Source organism: Cervus elaphus, chromosome 2 (assembly GCF_910594005.1).
Source record: "Cervus elaphus chromosome 2, mCerEla1.1, whole genome shotgun sequence".
NCBI classification, from domain to species: domain Eukaryota; kingdom Metazoa; phylum Chordata; class Mammalia; order Artiodactyla; family Cervidae; genus Cervus; species Cervus elaphus.
In genome coordinates this window covers 25,602,026-25,616,092 of record NC_057816.1, presented here as the reverse complement: position 1 = coordinate 25,616,092, position 14,067 = coordinate 25,602,026, and the positions used below count along the sequence as shown (strand labels likewise).

Here is a 14,067-nt window from a genome sequence, read left to right as displayed (position 1 = left end):
CTGGTTTAAATGGAGTGTAAAGTCTGAACAAAATTCCACTGTGACACTCTGGTCTTAGCCAAACCCTGTCTCATCCAAACTTGAAGATTCCAGGTCACTGCAAAGAACAATCGGCTTTGGTTCACACTGTCTGTTACATGGCAAGGCATTTTGCTCCAGTCTCCTTCACATGGTCTGTGCTTTTCCCCAGAAAGCTTTCTCAGCAGAGAGAGACAACATTTCCTTGGCACCCGCTTTGTGGAATTTATCACATGCATTACTCTGTGAAACTTGACCACACAATGACTTTACAAAGGGAAGCAAACTAAAAGGAAGAAAGTCTGTTCCGGGTAACCCTACCAAGAGTTCAAGGACCCCCCCATGAGCCCCCCACTCCACCGCCCCCAAATCGGTCACTTCTCAGAAACACAGTATGGCAAGACTGCCCAGGAGGGGTGAACTACAACTCAGAGATGATGCTGAAAACGAGCCCCAACTAAGAGTCAGTCCCTGTGCCTACTGCCCATGCCAGACTTTTCCCCTGGTTCCTGCCTGCCCTAGACTTCTGCTGTGTCATCGATAATCACTCCTTACATGACTGCTGACTCCTCTAGGACCAGGGTTCTCATCTGTTGCATCTGATCACACTGATCCCCACATAACAGCTACTGAATGCACGGACCACTGCCCTGGGCATCTGCAGTGTACTATTTAATGTACTACGTATACTTCAACTTCAGAAAGAGGTGCTACAGGTATCTCTGTTTTAAGAGGAGGGAGGCTGAGGCATAAAGAAATTGACATGCCTATTAACGATGTCAGAAGCACAAAGAAATCTGGTGGGTCTGCTCAACCCCAGGGCAATGCTCCAGAACTATATCCTGCGGGCACTCAACATACACTCGTCCCCTCCGTGAACCGCTTACTAAAGCAACCTGATATTAATTTTTCCTACTCTGCCCCTAACACTTAATGCCAGCATATTCCTGCTGTCTTGCCCAAGAAGTGGGGCTGGGGGGCGTACCTAATTTTACACACCCCAAGTGTGGGAAACGCTGCCTTCCCACATGGCCATTCCTTCCGCCCACGTCGTAGGAACTTTCCCGAGCTCCGACTCTCTGCCTTTGGTATCTTCTTTGAACGCCCTCTCATGTCTAGATCTGCACATTCTTACAAACCCCTCAAGGCTGGAAAGAACCATTTGCTCTCTGCCCATCCTTTGGAAAACCAGACCCAAAAGAAACATCTCCAGTGTGTGCGGATGCTGTGGAATGTCAGGAAAGGGCTACCAAGCCAAGAGTGGGCCCCGCCCAGTCCCTCTGGGGAAAGTGGTTTGGGTTTGGAGGGAGCGCTCTGGCTCTGGGCTCCGGGAGCCCTACAGGCTGAGCGCATCACTGCCACTCTCGTCTCAACGCGCTTGGCCGCCTGGCAGCTTCTGGCCCAGTTACTCCTCCCACCTCCAAAGGGACTCTTCTCTCTGCCCCTGGGTTTCCACTCTCCCTGACTGCTCTACTTTCTCCTCCTGAGCGTCAAATATCAGAGAGTCCCAGAACTCGGTCCTTGTGCCTCTGCCTCTCCCCGACGTCTATTCAATTCCTTAGAGGATCCCTCCAGCTTCCCAGCTTTTGAACCACCTGTGAGCTCATATTACCCAAATCTCGACCTCCAGGAACTCCAGGCCGGCTGGCCTCTCCACAGGGATGTCTTCTGGGCATCTCAAACCTCACACGGTCAAACCACAGCTCCTGGTCTCCTCCTGGCCCAGAGTGTGTCTCCCACCCATCCCAGAAACAATACCTCCACACCCCCAAGTCCTCAAGTTGCAAATCTAGGAATATTCAATATTTCTTCTTCTCTTCCCTCCACACGCCCCATCACCAGGTGCTATCAGCTTTCCTTTTGTAATATATCCTAAATCCACCCAGGACTCACCATTAGCATCAATTACTCACTCCACCTAATATCTGAATGCTACCAAAACCAAAAGGGTCCCTAACTACATGCAGCTTCACCTGAAGCCTGGAGAATTGGGGCAAAGAAGAAATAACCAAGGAGGTGCTCCGTAACAGGTGGTGATATCTGCAATGGTGAAAAAATAAAACATGGAAGGGGATGGTTGGGAGTGCTGGCTGGTGGCGGATGTGGTTTCATGCAAGGTGCCTAGGCTGAGCAGCTTGTGCCAGGCAGAGGGCACAGACAGGGCAAAGGCCCCGGGACGGTGACTGTGAGTGACGAGTCCAAAGAACAGGAAACAGGCCAGAGCTCCTGGGGGTGGCGGGGGCTGGGGCGTGAGGGGACTGTGTTGTCAGCCTCTGCTGCGGTCGCCCTCCTCACACTCCACTTGTGAGACGCTAATTCAGACGATCTCACGTTCCTGCTGAAAACTCTCCAAGGCCTACCCATCACACGGGAAATCAGATGCAAACTCACTTCAAAGTCCCACATGTTCTAGACTGGTGCTGCCTCTTCCCACCACTTTCCATGTGCCCACGATGCGGCAGCCACACTGGCCCTACCCAGCTTTCTCAGACACACCAGGCCTGATTCCAGGTCCCCCCAGGAAAGCTGCCTGCTCGCCACGTGTTCACTGAGGTCCCCCATCCCCACCCCAAAGGGCACACTTATTTCCCTTCTCCCCTCCCAGGTCATAGCCCTGCTCAGTGGTCAATGGGAAGAGGCCCGGTCCATCACGGCCGCCTGCAGGATTCCCACTCTGTCCCCTCCCTGCCTGCTGGCTGGACACACAGAGGACACAGGCCCACAGAACAGGCGGAGCCTGGGTGCCAGCATCACCACGTGGCAGGCCACCTGCTCACGAGGGATGTCTGTGCTAGGTCTGGGGGGAAGCAGCGATCAACAGCCACGGGTGAAGCCTCTGAGCTTTGGGACTGAGCCTGTCAAAGCATTACCGACAAGAACTAATCAGGGATCGCTCCTGGCACACAGATCTTGGCTGAAACATCACCTCCCCTCAGAGGGGCCTTTCTGGGCCACCCTGTCTGCAGCTGCTGTCAAGGTACTCTGCATCCCAACACACTGTTTCAGTTCCCAGCATGAACCCTTAGCACTGTCTGATTCTTCTCATTTATCCAACTTTATGTTTAACAACCATCTCTCCCCGGCATATGGGGTCTACAACGGAGTGGGGACTTGACTCTTATACACTGTTGTCGCCGGAGCCAAGAATGGTGCCTGGCACAGAGCAGACCCCAGGAGTGGAATCAGCTCCATTGTGTCATGTCCCCACGGGCCCTAGTCCCCGGGGGTGGGAATCGGGTTACCATCCTCTTTGATGTCTCCAGAACCATCTCGAACAGTGTCCTGCTCACACAGGCTGACATATGAGAAGCCTGTATCAATCCATAAAGAACAGATGAGGGGTCTCCTATTCTCCTGGTCAGGAAACAACTGGACTGGGATGCTCTGGGATGACGGCAGGTGAGCCACGGGCAGCTGGCCCTTTATTTACCTCCCAAGCACCCTGCAGGTCAGACGGGACTCGTGGTCCAGAGAACTGGTTTAACCCTCACGCCAGCACCCAGGGTGCTGGGCAGGAACCTCAGTCAGCCATTAGCGCTCCTCTCCCTCCCACCATTCGGGCTTACACCTTCGCCCAGAACAGATGTGCCCATTCTTGCCATTCTTCCCAGGGCAACCCGCACAAGAGAAGAGGAGCCGCTGATTTATGTAAAATGGAGACCATGCTTCACTGGAGGGTGGGTTCATAAAATAAAAGTCAGGGCCCTAAACTCTGCCTCCTCACTCCCACTGCCTGTCTTCCGTGTGGTCCGAGCAGGCGATGGGCTAGTCCTGGCTCACCCTCTCACCTGCATTCCCTGCACCCGTCTGGTGAGCTGGACTTGGGATGCTGGTGCAGGCCGCTGTGTTCTGTGGGCGGGCAGGCTGGCTGAGTGGGCTTGGGGGTGGCCCCACAGCCCTGGCCTCCTGAGACAGGAAGGAGGCAGCCCTGCATGCACGGGATCTGACCGCCCCCCCCCAACGAGAATCCAGTGATGTAGATGGAACTCACCCCACTTTCACCAGTGAGGGAACTGAGGTGTCCACCACCCCAACTCCCCTGTCCAACCCTAGCTGCTGGCTGATCTGACCCCAGATGCAGTGGTCCTCTTTTCCCAGGCGCTGTCTCATCTCATAGGAACTGCCCTTGCAGCCCACTGGAACTCTGGTTCTTCTTCCACTTCTTGCCTGGTGATACTAAAGGCTCTGATGGAACTTAGTCCTTTGGGGCAGGGGCAATCTCTCTCACTCACTGCTGCAGGGAGTCAGCTGAACTGCATTCTGAGCAGATACCCGGGTCTCTGCCTGTCAGTCCCAAGCCATTCCTGACTGAGCTTCTTGCCTCCAGAGTCTAGGTCTCGTGTTTTGAGATGGGGCACAGGACTGTCTCCCTGTGTGCTGATGGAACAATGACCAGTTGGTGCTCAGTGGAAACCATGGACGCTTGGCTGGGCAAGAGCAGATGACTCTCCCTTTCTATGTAACTCGGTGTCAAGGGGAACGGCACCTAAGCCAAGGCCAAATGAGCAATCGCCTGTCTCACTCAACCACCTGTGTTCCCAAAGAGCTCTGTTCAAACTGACTCACTTACAATCAACGGGGAGAGTTCAGGGTGTTGAATCATGCTACGAAATATAAAACCCTTTGGTAAAGAGAGTGGTCACTGAATCACTCTATTTTTTAAACTTCTAGCTTTTGAGTGCTGATCTGAGAGAAAGAGTCAACACTAAATTTTGACCCAAGAAGAAAAGGGTAATCTCTCTCAGCCCTGCCACCCAAATGAACCAGAATTTCACCCCAAACTGCCAACACTTATACCATCGTCTCCCCGACAGAGCATACAGGCTGCAGCTTTTCACATCTACCTATTTGTTCAATGCTTAGGGCAGGATAAGGAGACAACCACTGTCTCAATTTGAGAGAAAAATGGAAACAGAGGTTAAGCCACTTGCCCAAGACCAGCCAGCTAATTATCCACACCGATGCCAGCAGAACAAAAAACTTTCTAGTCCTGAAACATGGAAAGAACATGCAGAGTCCCGGGAATGCAAGACACAAAGGACCCCAAGAAGCAGAGAGCATAACAGGACTCCTAGCCATTCCTGTTAGAGAGAGCTCTCAGGGGCCAAAGATGACCAAAGCGACCCCAGCAGACAGACTTACAGAGAATTGGAGTGAGAGTTTCGCAGCAGGGGAGTGGAGCCCGTGGATCCATTGTGCGGTAGCTTCGGAGAGGAAGGCAGAGAAGAATCCGTCATCTCCTCAATGTCTGAATGGGAGGACGCCGACTTGGGGGACTTCTTCTTCCCGAAGGCTTGCTTGAAGGAACTGCGTAACTGAACACACGAGACTGTCAGGCTGGCAGAGGCCCGGCCCACCCCTCAGGCCTCAGCAAACAGACATGCAGAAGAGCAAATTACTTCTCCCGTGCTCTCCTCCCGGCCATGGAAAAGGTCCCCCACAGCTCTCTTGAATCAGTGCATTAAGGGAAGAAGAGTTATCTGGTGTTGACAGCTCAGGGGACTGGTCCTGTGGGTGACATTCCATGCCTACTCTTGGGTCAAGAATAGATGCCAACAGCAAGACAGAGCCTGGCTCAGCAGATGATGTGGGGAGGAGGGGGTGACATAGCAACAAAGCGGGTTGCTCAGACACGGTGACGGATGCGGGTGAGGTTAGTCATATCAATGGATGGGTTAGCTTGGTATCTGATATTCACGTGGGTCTTGCTTACCTCATTGACCTGCCAGAGAAAACGCAAGCAAAAATGGGGAAGGGGGAGGAAAAAAGACACATTTTTAACAGAGAAAGCCAGAGACAGGGAAAGCTTTGGACTTTTCAGACATGGCATGGCTCATAATAAACACCATACAGAGAGGAGGTGTCTGGTAGGACCAGCGATCTTTCAAAGCTTAAGAGCTATCTTCTCCAATTATGGAAGGAGAGGAAGAGTGTGTCTGGAGGTGCCTACAATCTAAGCTCTACAGGCTGCTTTGTTTGGCTGAAATGACTGCCCCATCTTCCTACACTCCTCATTCTTTCCCGCCTCTAATCAGTCATCTGTAAGTCTTTTTTTTCTTTCTTAAGCATGACTTCTTTTTTCAGCAAGGGTAGCTTCACTCCTGCACCAGTCCTAACAGGGCTGCATAGCTCTCTGACATATGTACTTAGGAGCTCCTACTGTCCTTCTGAACACATAATAAAAGCAGAAAATTAGCCATGTCGCTCCTTGCTCCAAAAAAAATGACATTTTAAAGAAATCTATTAACCATATTGGGAAAAAGGAACTGGCATATCACAAATTCCCCAAACCATGAAATGGATCTGAAAATTTTGAGAACATAAAAAAATTAAAAGTATGATGTTTTCTCTGAAAGCCATGATAAGCACATACTTTTCTAGGACCAAAAAATACAGCTTCATCTTAAAAACATTCTTTTAGAAAGTAAATTTCTTCAAGTTTTTTTTTTTTTCTTCTGAAAACACATTCTGGGAGTTTCCGTAACCACTGTGAAATTCAGAAAACGGGCCATTCAGAAATAATGAGAATTTTCTCCTATCAAAGTTTCACCCATAACAAACTGCATATCCAGCTTGCGGTCAAGTCTGGATCCCATTTCTCTCCCATTTCCTACTTCCAGTCATATTTCCAGAGAGTAGTCAGAGAAACAGAAGGATCTGTACACATCAACCTAAATCCTTGCTCAACCTCTGGTAAGATGCCAGATAAAGGAGGAGCGTACAAAGATCAGACAACATTGACCTTTGGGATGAACTGAGGATGCTAATTGTCCATCCTCCCCAATGGCACTGATAACCAAAAGCTGTCTTTAAAACTTTTAAGTTTTATTTCCTTAATTAAGGAAAAAGGATAGTCACATTTTTTCACAGAAAATAATTCTCTCATCACTTTGATAATCAAATCAGATCATATTTAGCAACAACGTATTAGAAACAAAACATGAGTTAATTTTACTTAAGTCACAGCAAATGAGTTGACTAAAAGCCATCAGTAATGCAAGGAAAGATTTAATCAGAAAGATGAGAGAATCACCCGGAACTGGCCTTTCCGCTTGCCTCCAATGCAAGTAAGTCATCGATAATCAAAATGACTACATCCTCAACTCCTCCATCACTGGACCTCGCCACCCATCCAAGATAACACAAAATGAATGAGAAGTGTATGGAATGAATGCGGACACTGAAGCTACTATGAACACATGATGCTACAAGCATTGACAAATGGGGCTGTGTGAGTCCTGGCCAAGTTCAGATCAACCCGGGGTGTCCCCGCACTGAAGCTGGGAGCAGTGAATGTCATTCAGAACTCCACAGCCGGTCAGCAGAACTGAAAATTGAGTGGGGAGAGGACAGTGGCATTTTCCATGAAGAATGGGAAAAATTGTTCAAGAGGCCATTGTACAGAAAGTCGAGTTGCCGGAGGGAATTAGGAAACATGGAGAAACACTATGTGGGAGACTGCCTCTATTAAATTTGCTGTTTTGAGTTATGACCTCCGCCCCCCTCCCAATTCAGAACCACTCACTAATTGCTGACAACCACTTCATGAAACTTTTACTTTCAGCAAAGGGTCAAAGATATTTTAAAGACAAGGGTGGGTGATTTAATGCTCTCATGGGCAATCATGTAAATAAGTAGATAAGGACTATGGTTAACGATGGGATGGCCAGCAATACACACTCCAAAAAATACTTTGGAACTAAGGGGAAAAAACCACTTAATAGTAACCCTGGTCTAGTATCTGGAACTTTGTGGCCAGCCTATGATGAGGAAGAAATGACGCACATGAAATGAAAGACGCGTGCTTTACATAAAGTCTCGTGAGACAGTAAAACTACAAGGAGGTGGTTATTTCATAAATCCTAGTGCTTGGCTGGGCACAATACTGACTTTAACAGAAACCTGTCCACAAGCCCCTTCACTGGATTGACTCCCAAGGGTCTACGTTGTGAAGTTAAGAGCTTCATATCCGGGGTACGTTGTTTCCGAGATCAACTCTGTCATTCAGCACGAGAGTCTTTGGAGGCACACTCACCCAGTTCTTCCTCTTCTTCTTCTTTGAGTCGGTCTCTACGTTGCTGCCCACGCTGGAGTGGCTGGTGGCGCTATTGATGCTCGAGACGCTGTCGGACGAGTGCTGCCTGCGGATGCGGAGGTCTGTGGCCTGGGAGGTTCCGTTCCCTGGAGACCCAAGATCCAAGACGTCAGGAGCTGCTGACTTTGCCCCTTCCTCTGCCCTAGGACTTACACCCAAATTTACACACCCAAGGACTCGTAGCTATTTCCCATTCGACCTCACCTGCTGTTCCCGGATGCTGGCTTCGAGGTCCTTGAGTAGGTGGGGGCCACGCCCTCTTTGACTAATTAAAGGAGAACTCTTCTCATTGTGCCCAACAGAAGTCAGGGGAGGCCCAGGGAGAACTCCCCGACACCTGCTCTCTTGAGCTTTAGACGCAACAATGTGTCCCCGAGTTGCGGCAATAGTCAATTGTGTTGTGAGCGCCCCCTCCTTGGCTGTCTCTGCTCCTGCTCCAGCTTTTTCATGCCCTTGGATGGACATGCCATGCCCACGTCCTTTCACCGCCTGACAGCTACTATTCTTTCTTCCTGGGATGCTCTTCTCCCTCTGTTCGGCCTGGCCAGCTCTTATCAATCTTTCTCACGTCACCCCTAGCCTCACTTTTCCAGGAGGCTTGCCATCTGAGCTGACAGTGGTACCAGAGATAACACTGCCCCCAAAAGCAGTGAGACCAAAATAAACCTTGCAGACCGTGTTCCCTACAAGCACAAGACGACACCAACAGCCCTGTCTTTAGAGCACTGGTTTCAGGGGCAGACGTGGGTTCTCGTCCCATTTCTGTTATATTCAGTGACCTAAGGATGTGAACATCGCTCTAAAATTCAATATTCCCCTCAGTACCATGTGGAGGGAGGAACAGCATTGCCCTCATAAGCATGTTGTGGACAGAAAACAGGTTAATGAAATCATTCAAACACTGAGTTTAGTGCTTAGAACACAGTGAATGTTCTATAAGTGTCAGTTCTATCACCTATCAGTACTCTTCATTTCATTTTTGATGTAACTCCTCATGCCCACATTCTCCCCCACCACCCCAAGCAACATACGTAAGGACAAAGCAATTCCTTCCAAAATGTTTCCCGGGACAAATGAGGGATGAACCCATTTCAGGCGGCCCCACATCAGCAGGCACAGTACCAAAGAATAGCAAGGAGAGAGAAGAAAGCTTTCTTAAGTGAACAATGCAAAGAAATAGAGGAAAACAGTAGGATGGGAAAGACTAGAGATCTCTCCAAGAAAATGAGAGATACCAAGGGAACATTTATGCAAAGATGGGCACAATAAAGGACAGAAATGATGTGGACCTAACAGAAGCAGGAGATATTAAGAAGAGGTAGCAAGACTACACAGAACTACACAAAAAAGACCTTCATGACCGAGATAACCATGATGGTGTGATCACTCACATGGAGCCAGACATTCTGGAATGCGAAGTCAAGTGGGCCATAGGAAGCATCACTACAAGCAAAGCAAGCGGAGGTGATGAAATTCCAGCTGAGTTATTGCAAATTCTAAAAGATGATGATGTGAAAGTGCAGCACTCAATATGCCAGAAAATTTGGAAAACTCAGCAGTGGCCACAGGACGGGAAAAGGTCAGTTTTCATTCCAATCCCTAAGAAAGGCGATGCCAAAGAATGCTCAAACTACCGCACAATTGAGCTCATTTCACATGCTAGCAAAGTAATGCTCAAAATCCTTCAAGCTAGGCTTCAACAGTATGTGAACCAAGAACTTCCAGATGTACAGGCTGGATTTAGGAAAGGCAGAGGAATCAGAGATCAAATTGCCAACATCCGCTGGATCATAGAAAAAGCAAGAGAATTCCAGAAAAACATCTACTTCTGCTTCATTGACTATGCTAAAGTCTTTGACTGTGTAGATCACAACAAACTGTAGAAAACTGTTAAAGAGACGGGAATACCAGACCACCTTACCTGCCTCCTGAGAAATCTGTATGCAGATCAAGAAGCAACAATTAGAATAGGACATGGAACAACAGACTGATTCAAAATTGGGAAAGCAGTATGTGAGGGCTGTATATTGTCACCCTGCTTATTTAACTTATATGCAGAACACATCATGCAAAATGCCGGGCTAGATGAAGCACAAACTGGAATTAAGATTGCTAGAAGAAATAGCAATAATCTCAGATATGCAGATGACACCACCCTTATGGCAGAAAGTGAAGAGGAACTGAAGAGCCTCTTGATGAAAATGAAAGAAGAGGGTGAAAAAGCTGACTTAAAATTCAACATAAAAAAATGAAGATCATGGCATCTGGTCCCATCACATCATGGCAAATAGATGGGGAAACAATGACAGACTTTATTTTCTTGAGCTCCAAAATCACTGCAGACGGTGACTGCAGTCAAGAAATTAAAAGACACTTGCTCCTTGGAAGAAAAGCAATGACAAACCTAGACAGTGTATTAAAAAGCAGAGCTATTACTTTGCTGACAAAGGTCCATATAATCAAAGTTATGGTTTTTCCAGTAGTCATGTACAGATGTGAGAGCTGGACAATAAAAAAAGGCTGAGTGCCAAAGAACTAATGCCTTCGAACCGTGGTGCTAGAGAAGACTCTTGAGATTCCCTTGGACAGCAAGGAGATCAAACCAGTCAATCCTAAAGAGAATTAGTCCTCAGTATTCATTGGAAGGACTGATGCTGAAGCTCTAATCCTTTGGCCACCTGATGCAAAGAGCCAACTCATTGGAAAAGACCCTGATGCTGGGAAAGATTGAAGGCAGGAGGAGAAGGGGACTAAAGAGGATGAGATGGTTGGATGGCATCACTGACTCAATGGACAGGAGCTTGAGCAAACTCCGAGAGATGATAAATAAAGGACAGGGAAGCCTGGCGTGCTGCAGTCCATGTGGTCGCAAAGAGTCGGACAGGACTGAGCAACTGACCAACAACAACATGTCAGTCTGTAAATATCAAAGCATTAGTAGTGAAATTGAGGCTGTGAAATACTGATTCTTGGTCAATAGAGACACATCCTCTTCCACTTTGAGATACATCAGAGAAGAGGACAAGCCAGAGCAGCTCTCTTCCTAGAAGCAGTAATTAACTGGATGAAGTGTCTTCTAAGACTTGTCCAACTGACACAGACTCCCGCCCTCTGGAAGGGCGGTTGCATCATATGCTGTCAGGGGAGGGCTCCTAAGGGCAGGCGGGTCGCCAGACTGAAAGCTGTGTCTCCTGCTTACCTTTGCAGTTGAGCTCCGGGGTGTTAATTACTCCATTAATGGCAGCCTGGGCAGCTGCGTTCTGTTTCTTCAGCAACTCAATGGTTTTTCTTAACTCATTCAGTTCTGAATCCTGAGGAGCAGAAAAAAAGACCCGTCATCCCCAAATCATTCTGTACTGAGTTCCACTGAAGTCAACTTAGCATCAGCTTAGAGGAGAGGAGAGAATGAAGGAGCCACAGGAAACCTTTGTCACAAACATTAGCCTGGATCAGTTTTCAACAGGCGTTTGTGAGCACAGGAAAGCCAAGAGGACTAAGATCTGTTGCCAATGCAGTTACCACCACTCACTCCAAGTCATATTTTCACTCAATAAATTCTGTTCCTTCAGATTCAATTCCAATAGTCCAATAAGCACACTACAATCTATACAATTTCCTGGAGTAAAACAGGATCATGTATTTAGGTTTCTTAATTCTAAGCAGGGAGGGAAGAAGTTCCTGTTTTACCTTCTGCTCAGCCGTCATGGTTAAGCTCTGGAGCCTGATGGTCATGTTTCCAAGACTCTGCTCAAAGGCTGCCACGAGGTGAGCCTAGAGGGGAAACACACATTTCCTTGCAGTTACATTATCTTGCAAGGTTTGCTGTTGCTGTTTAGTTGCTAGCTCGTGTCCAACTCTTTGCGACCCCATGGACTATAGCCTGTCAGGCTCCTCTGTCTATGGGCTTTTTCCAGGCAAGAATACTGGAGCAAGTTGCCATTTCCTCCTCCCAGCGGTCTTCCTGACCCAGGGATCAAACCCATGTCTCCTGTTTGGCAGGCTGATTCTTTACCACTGAGCCAGCTGGGAAACCCACCTTGCAAGGCAGGCGTGCCTAAAGGGTGCTGGGTCTTAAAGACAGAAATCTTAATGGGGCCACGTGGGTGAGCCCCTGTCGACTTCTTCAGTCTCTTGAGCCCCCACTCCCCACCACTCTCTGGGATCTGGTTACTCTAGCCTTTCATGTTCTCCAATGTCCCGTGCCTCTTCCCACCTCAGGGCCTTTCTGCATATTTTCCCCTCTGCCCAGAATGCCCTTTCCCTCGCTGCCTTCCCAGCTGATTTTTACACATACTTCTCGAGAGAGAGCTCAGCACATGTCTTCATGAGACCTGCTATTTCCCTCCGATTCACTCACACAAGCACACTGGTCTGCTGTGTACTTTGTGGGATCACAGTCAACACACACACACACACACACACACTTGTGATCACTAATTTACGCCGGTCTCTACTACACTGCAGGATACCTTTCGTTCCCCAGGCACCAGGCTCGCAGTAGAGGCTCATGTTGGGCATGTTTACAGAACGGACGAACAAAGTGCTTGGCAGATGTTGCCTGTTATAATCGTGGTTAATAAAAAGCCACCAAAAGGCCCATCTGCTACCACCTCAGAGAACGTTCCCCCTGGAGTGAGGACCTTCCCTGGGGCTCCCCTCCACTTTTATATATCTCTGTAGAAGACAGCATCAGACACGCCATTATCCTATATTACAAAGACAGCTTTAAAAATGCTGCCAATTATAGTTGAAATATGCATCCAATTTTGAGAGATGTTAGAAACACGAAAAAAAAATGTGTATCTTAGAATTAAGAGATGTGATGTTTCCTTGTCTGCCCCTTTCTCTGCAACCCTCTTTAAGGGCAAGATGCAACTCTGTGTCCCAACACTAAACCTTCTTCCACAGAGCAGTAGGTGAGAGGGCAGTTAGCTGACTGAGGATCCTGATAATATTGTTAAAACCAAGGATAAAGAATGGATAAGTCATCTAACCCTGCAGGCCTCAGTTTCTTCATCTATAAAATGGGAGCCGTATCTATGTTCCTCCCAGGGTGATTCTGAGCATTTAGTGAAACAACGTGGTTGAAAATGATCTATAAGCTGTTAAGGAATTGCAAAACACAGGCATGACTAGGGACTGTGGCAAACAGAAGGGGTTTGGGAACAGATATTCTGAGAACACAGGTGTAGAGAGATGAAGAAAAAGTTCAAGGAGTGGGGTGGGTAGATACACAGAAGGTCACAGGAGGAACCAGAAGGACCGGCAAGGTACCTGAGTCTTGGGAGAAGTGAGACCTAATGGTTCTGGAAAATTCTCGAGACAAACATGATAGATGCATAGAGTGAAGGAGAAAAGGGTGGGAGAGGAGCCATCACCCTGGGCTATAAGGAGGGTCAGGGTCAGCAGACATTTCTGATTAGGGAGGAGAAACTTGAGGGGTGAGTGGGAGGCCTCTGTTACTGGACTTCATGAAACAGGGAGACTCTGGGATCAACTGTTGAGCCTCTTTCCCACTGGCTGTAGGAGCTGGCAGGGGACAGGGGCACTTGTGATACAAATGTTAAATGGACTGGCCAGCTTCTTTCTGATTGCATGCCCTCTCTTATGAAAAACTGAGAAAATGCCTTTACATTTTAAAATAAAGTGATATGCTTTAGTCTGCCCTGGAGAATGTGGCAGGACAAAAGCCAACCAAATTGGAGACAGTCACATAGTAAATGAAGCCAGGGCATGGAGGTGAACAACTTGACTGCTACCCTGGCACTTCAAAGGAATGACAAGGTCAAATTTAAATGACTGAATTTCCATTTATTTCTATTCCTCGTTTGATTGCTACCCAAGATTCTATTTGTGGGCATGAAAACTTTCTATTCAGTTAAAAACAAAAGCAAAACCCTGACCCCACAAAGACTGCTTATCAAGAGACTGTTTTTGCAAACTCAAGAAGAAAC

At 48.0% G+C, this 14,067-nt stretch overlaps 1 protein-coding gene across 13 annotated transcripts in view; it reads right to left on the bottom strand.

Annotated features, from left to right (window-relative positions):
• NAV2 (neuron navigator 2) overlaps positions 1–14,067 on the bottom strand; it is a 421,317-nt gene that overhangs the window by 31,304 nt on the left and 375,946 nt on the right. For 9 of the 13 annotated variants that reach the window (XM_043874925.1, XM_043874936.1, XM_043874913.1 and 6 more), the window contains 5 exons: positions 11,801–11,884; positions 11,313–11,424; positions 8,054–8,199; positions 5,732–5,740; positions 5,161–5,333 (listed from right to left, as the gene is read on the bottom strand). In XM_043874925.1, coding sequence (XP_043730860.1) covers positions 5,161–5,333; positions 5,732–5,740; positions 8,054–8,199; positions 11,313–11,424; positions 11,801–11,884 — 524 coding nt within the window. The remainder of the gene's footprint in view (positions 1–5,160; positions 5,334–5,731; positions 5,741–8,053; positions 8,200–11,312; positions 11,425–11,800; positions 11,885–14,067) is intronic. The other 4 variants (XM_043874929.1, XM_043874961.1, XM_043874975.1 and 1 more) reach the window with 1 other exon arrangement.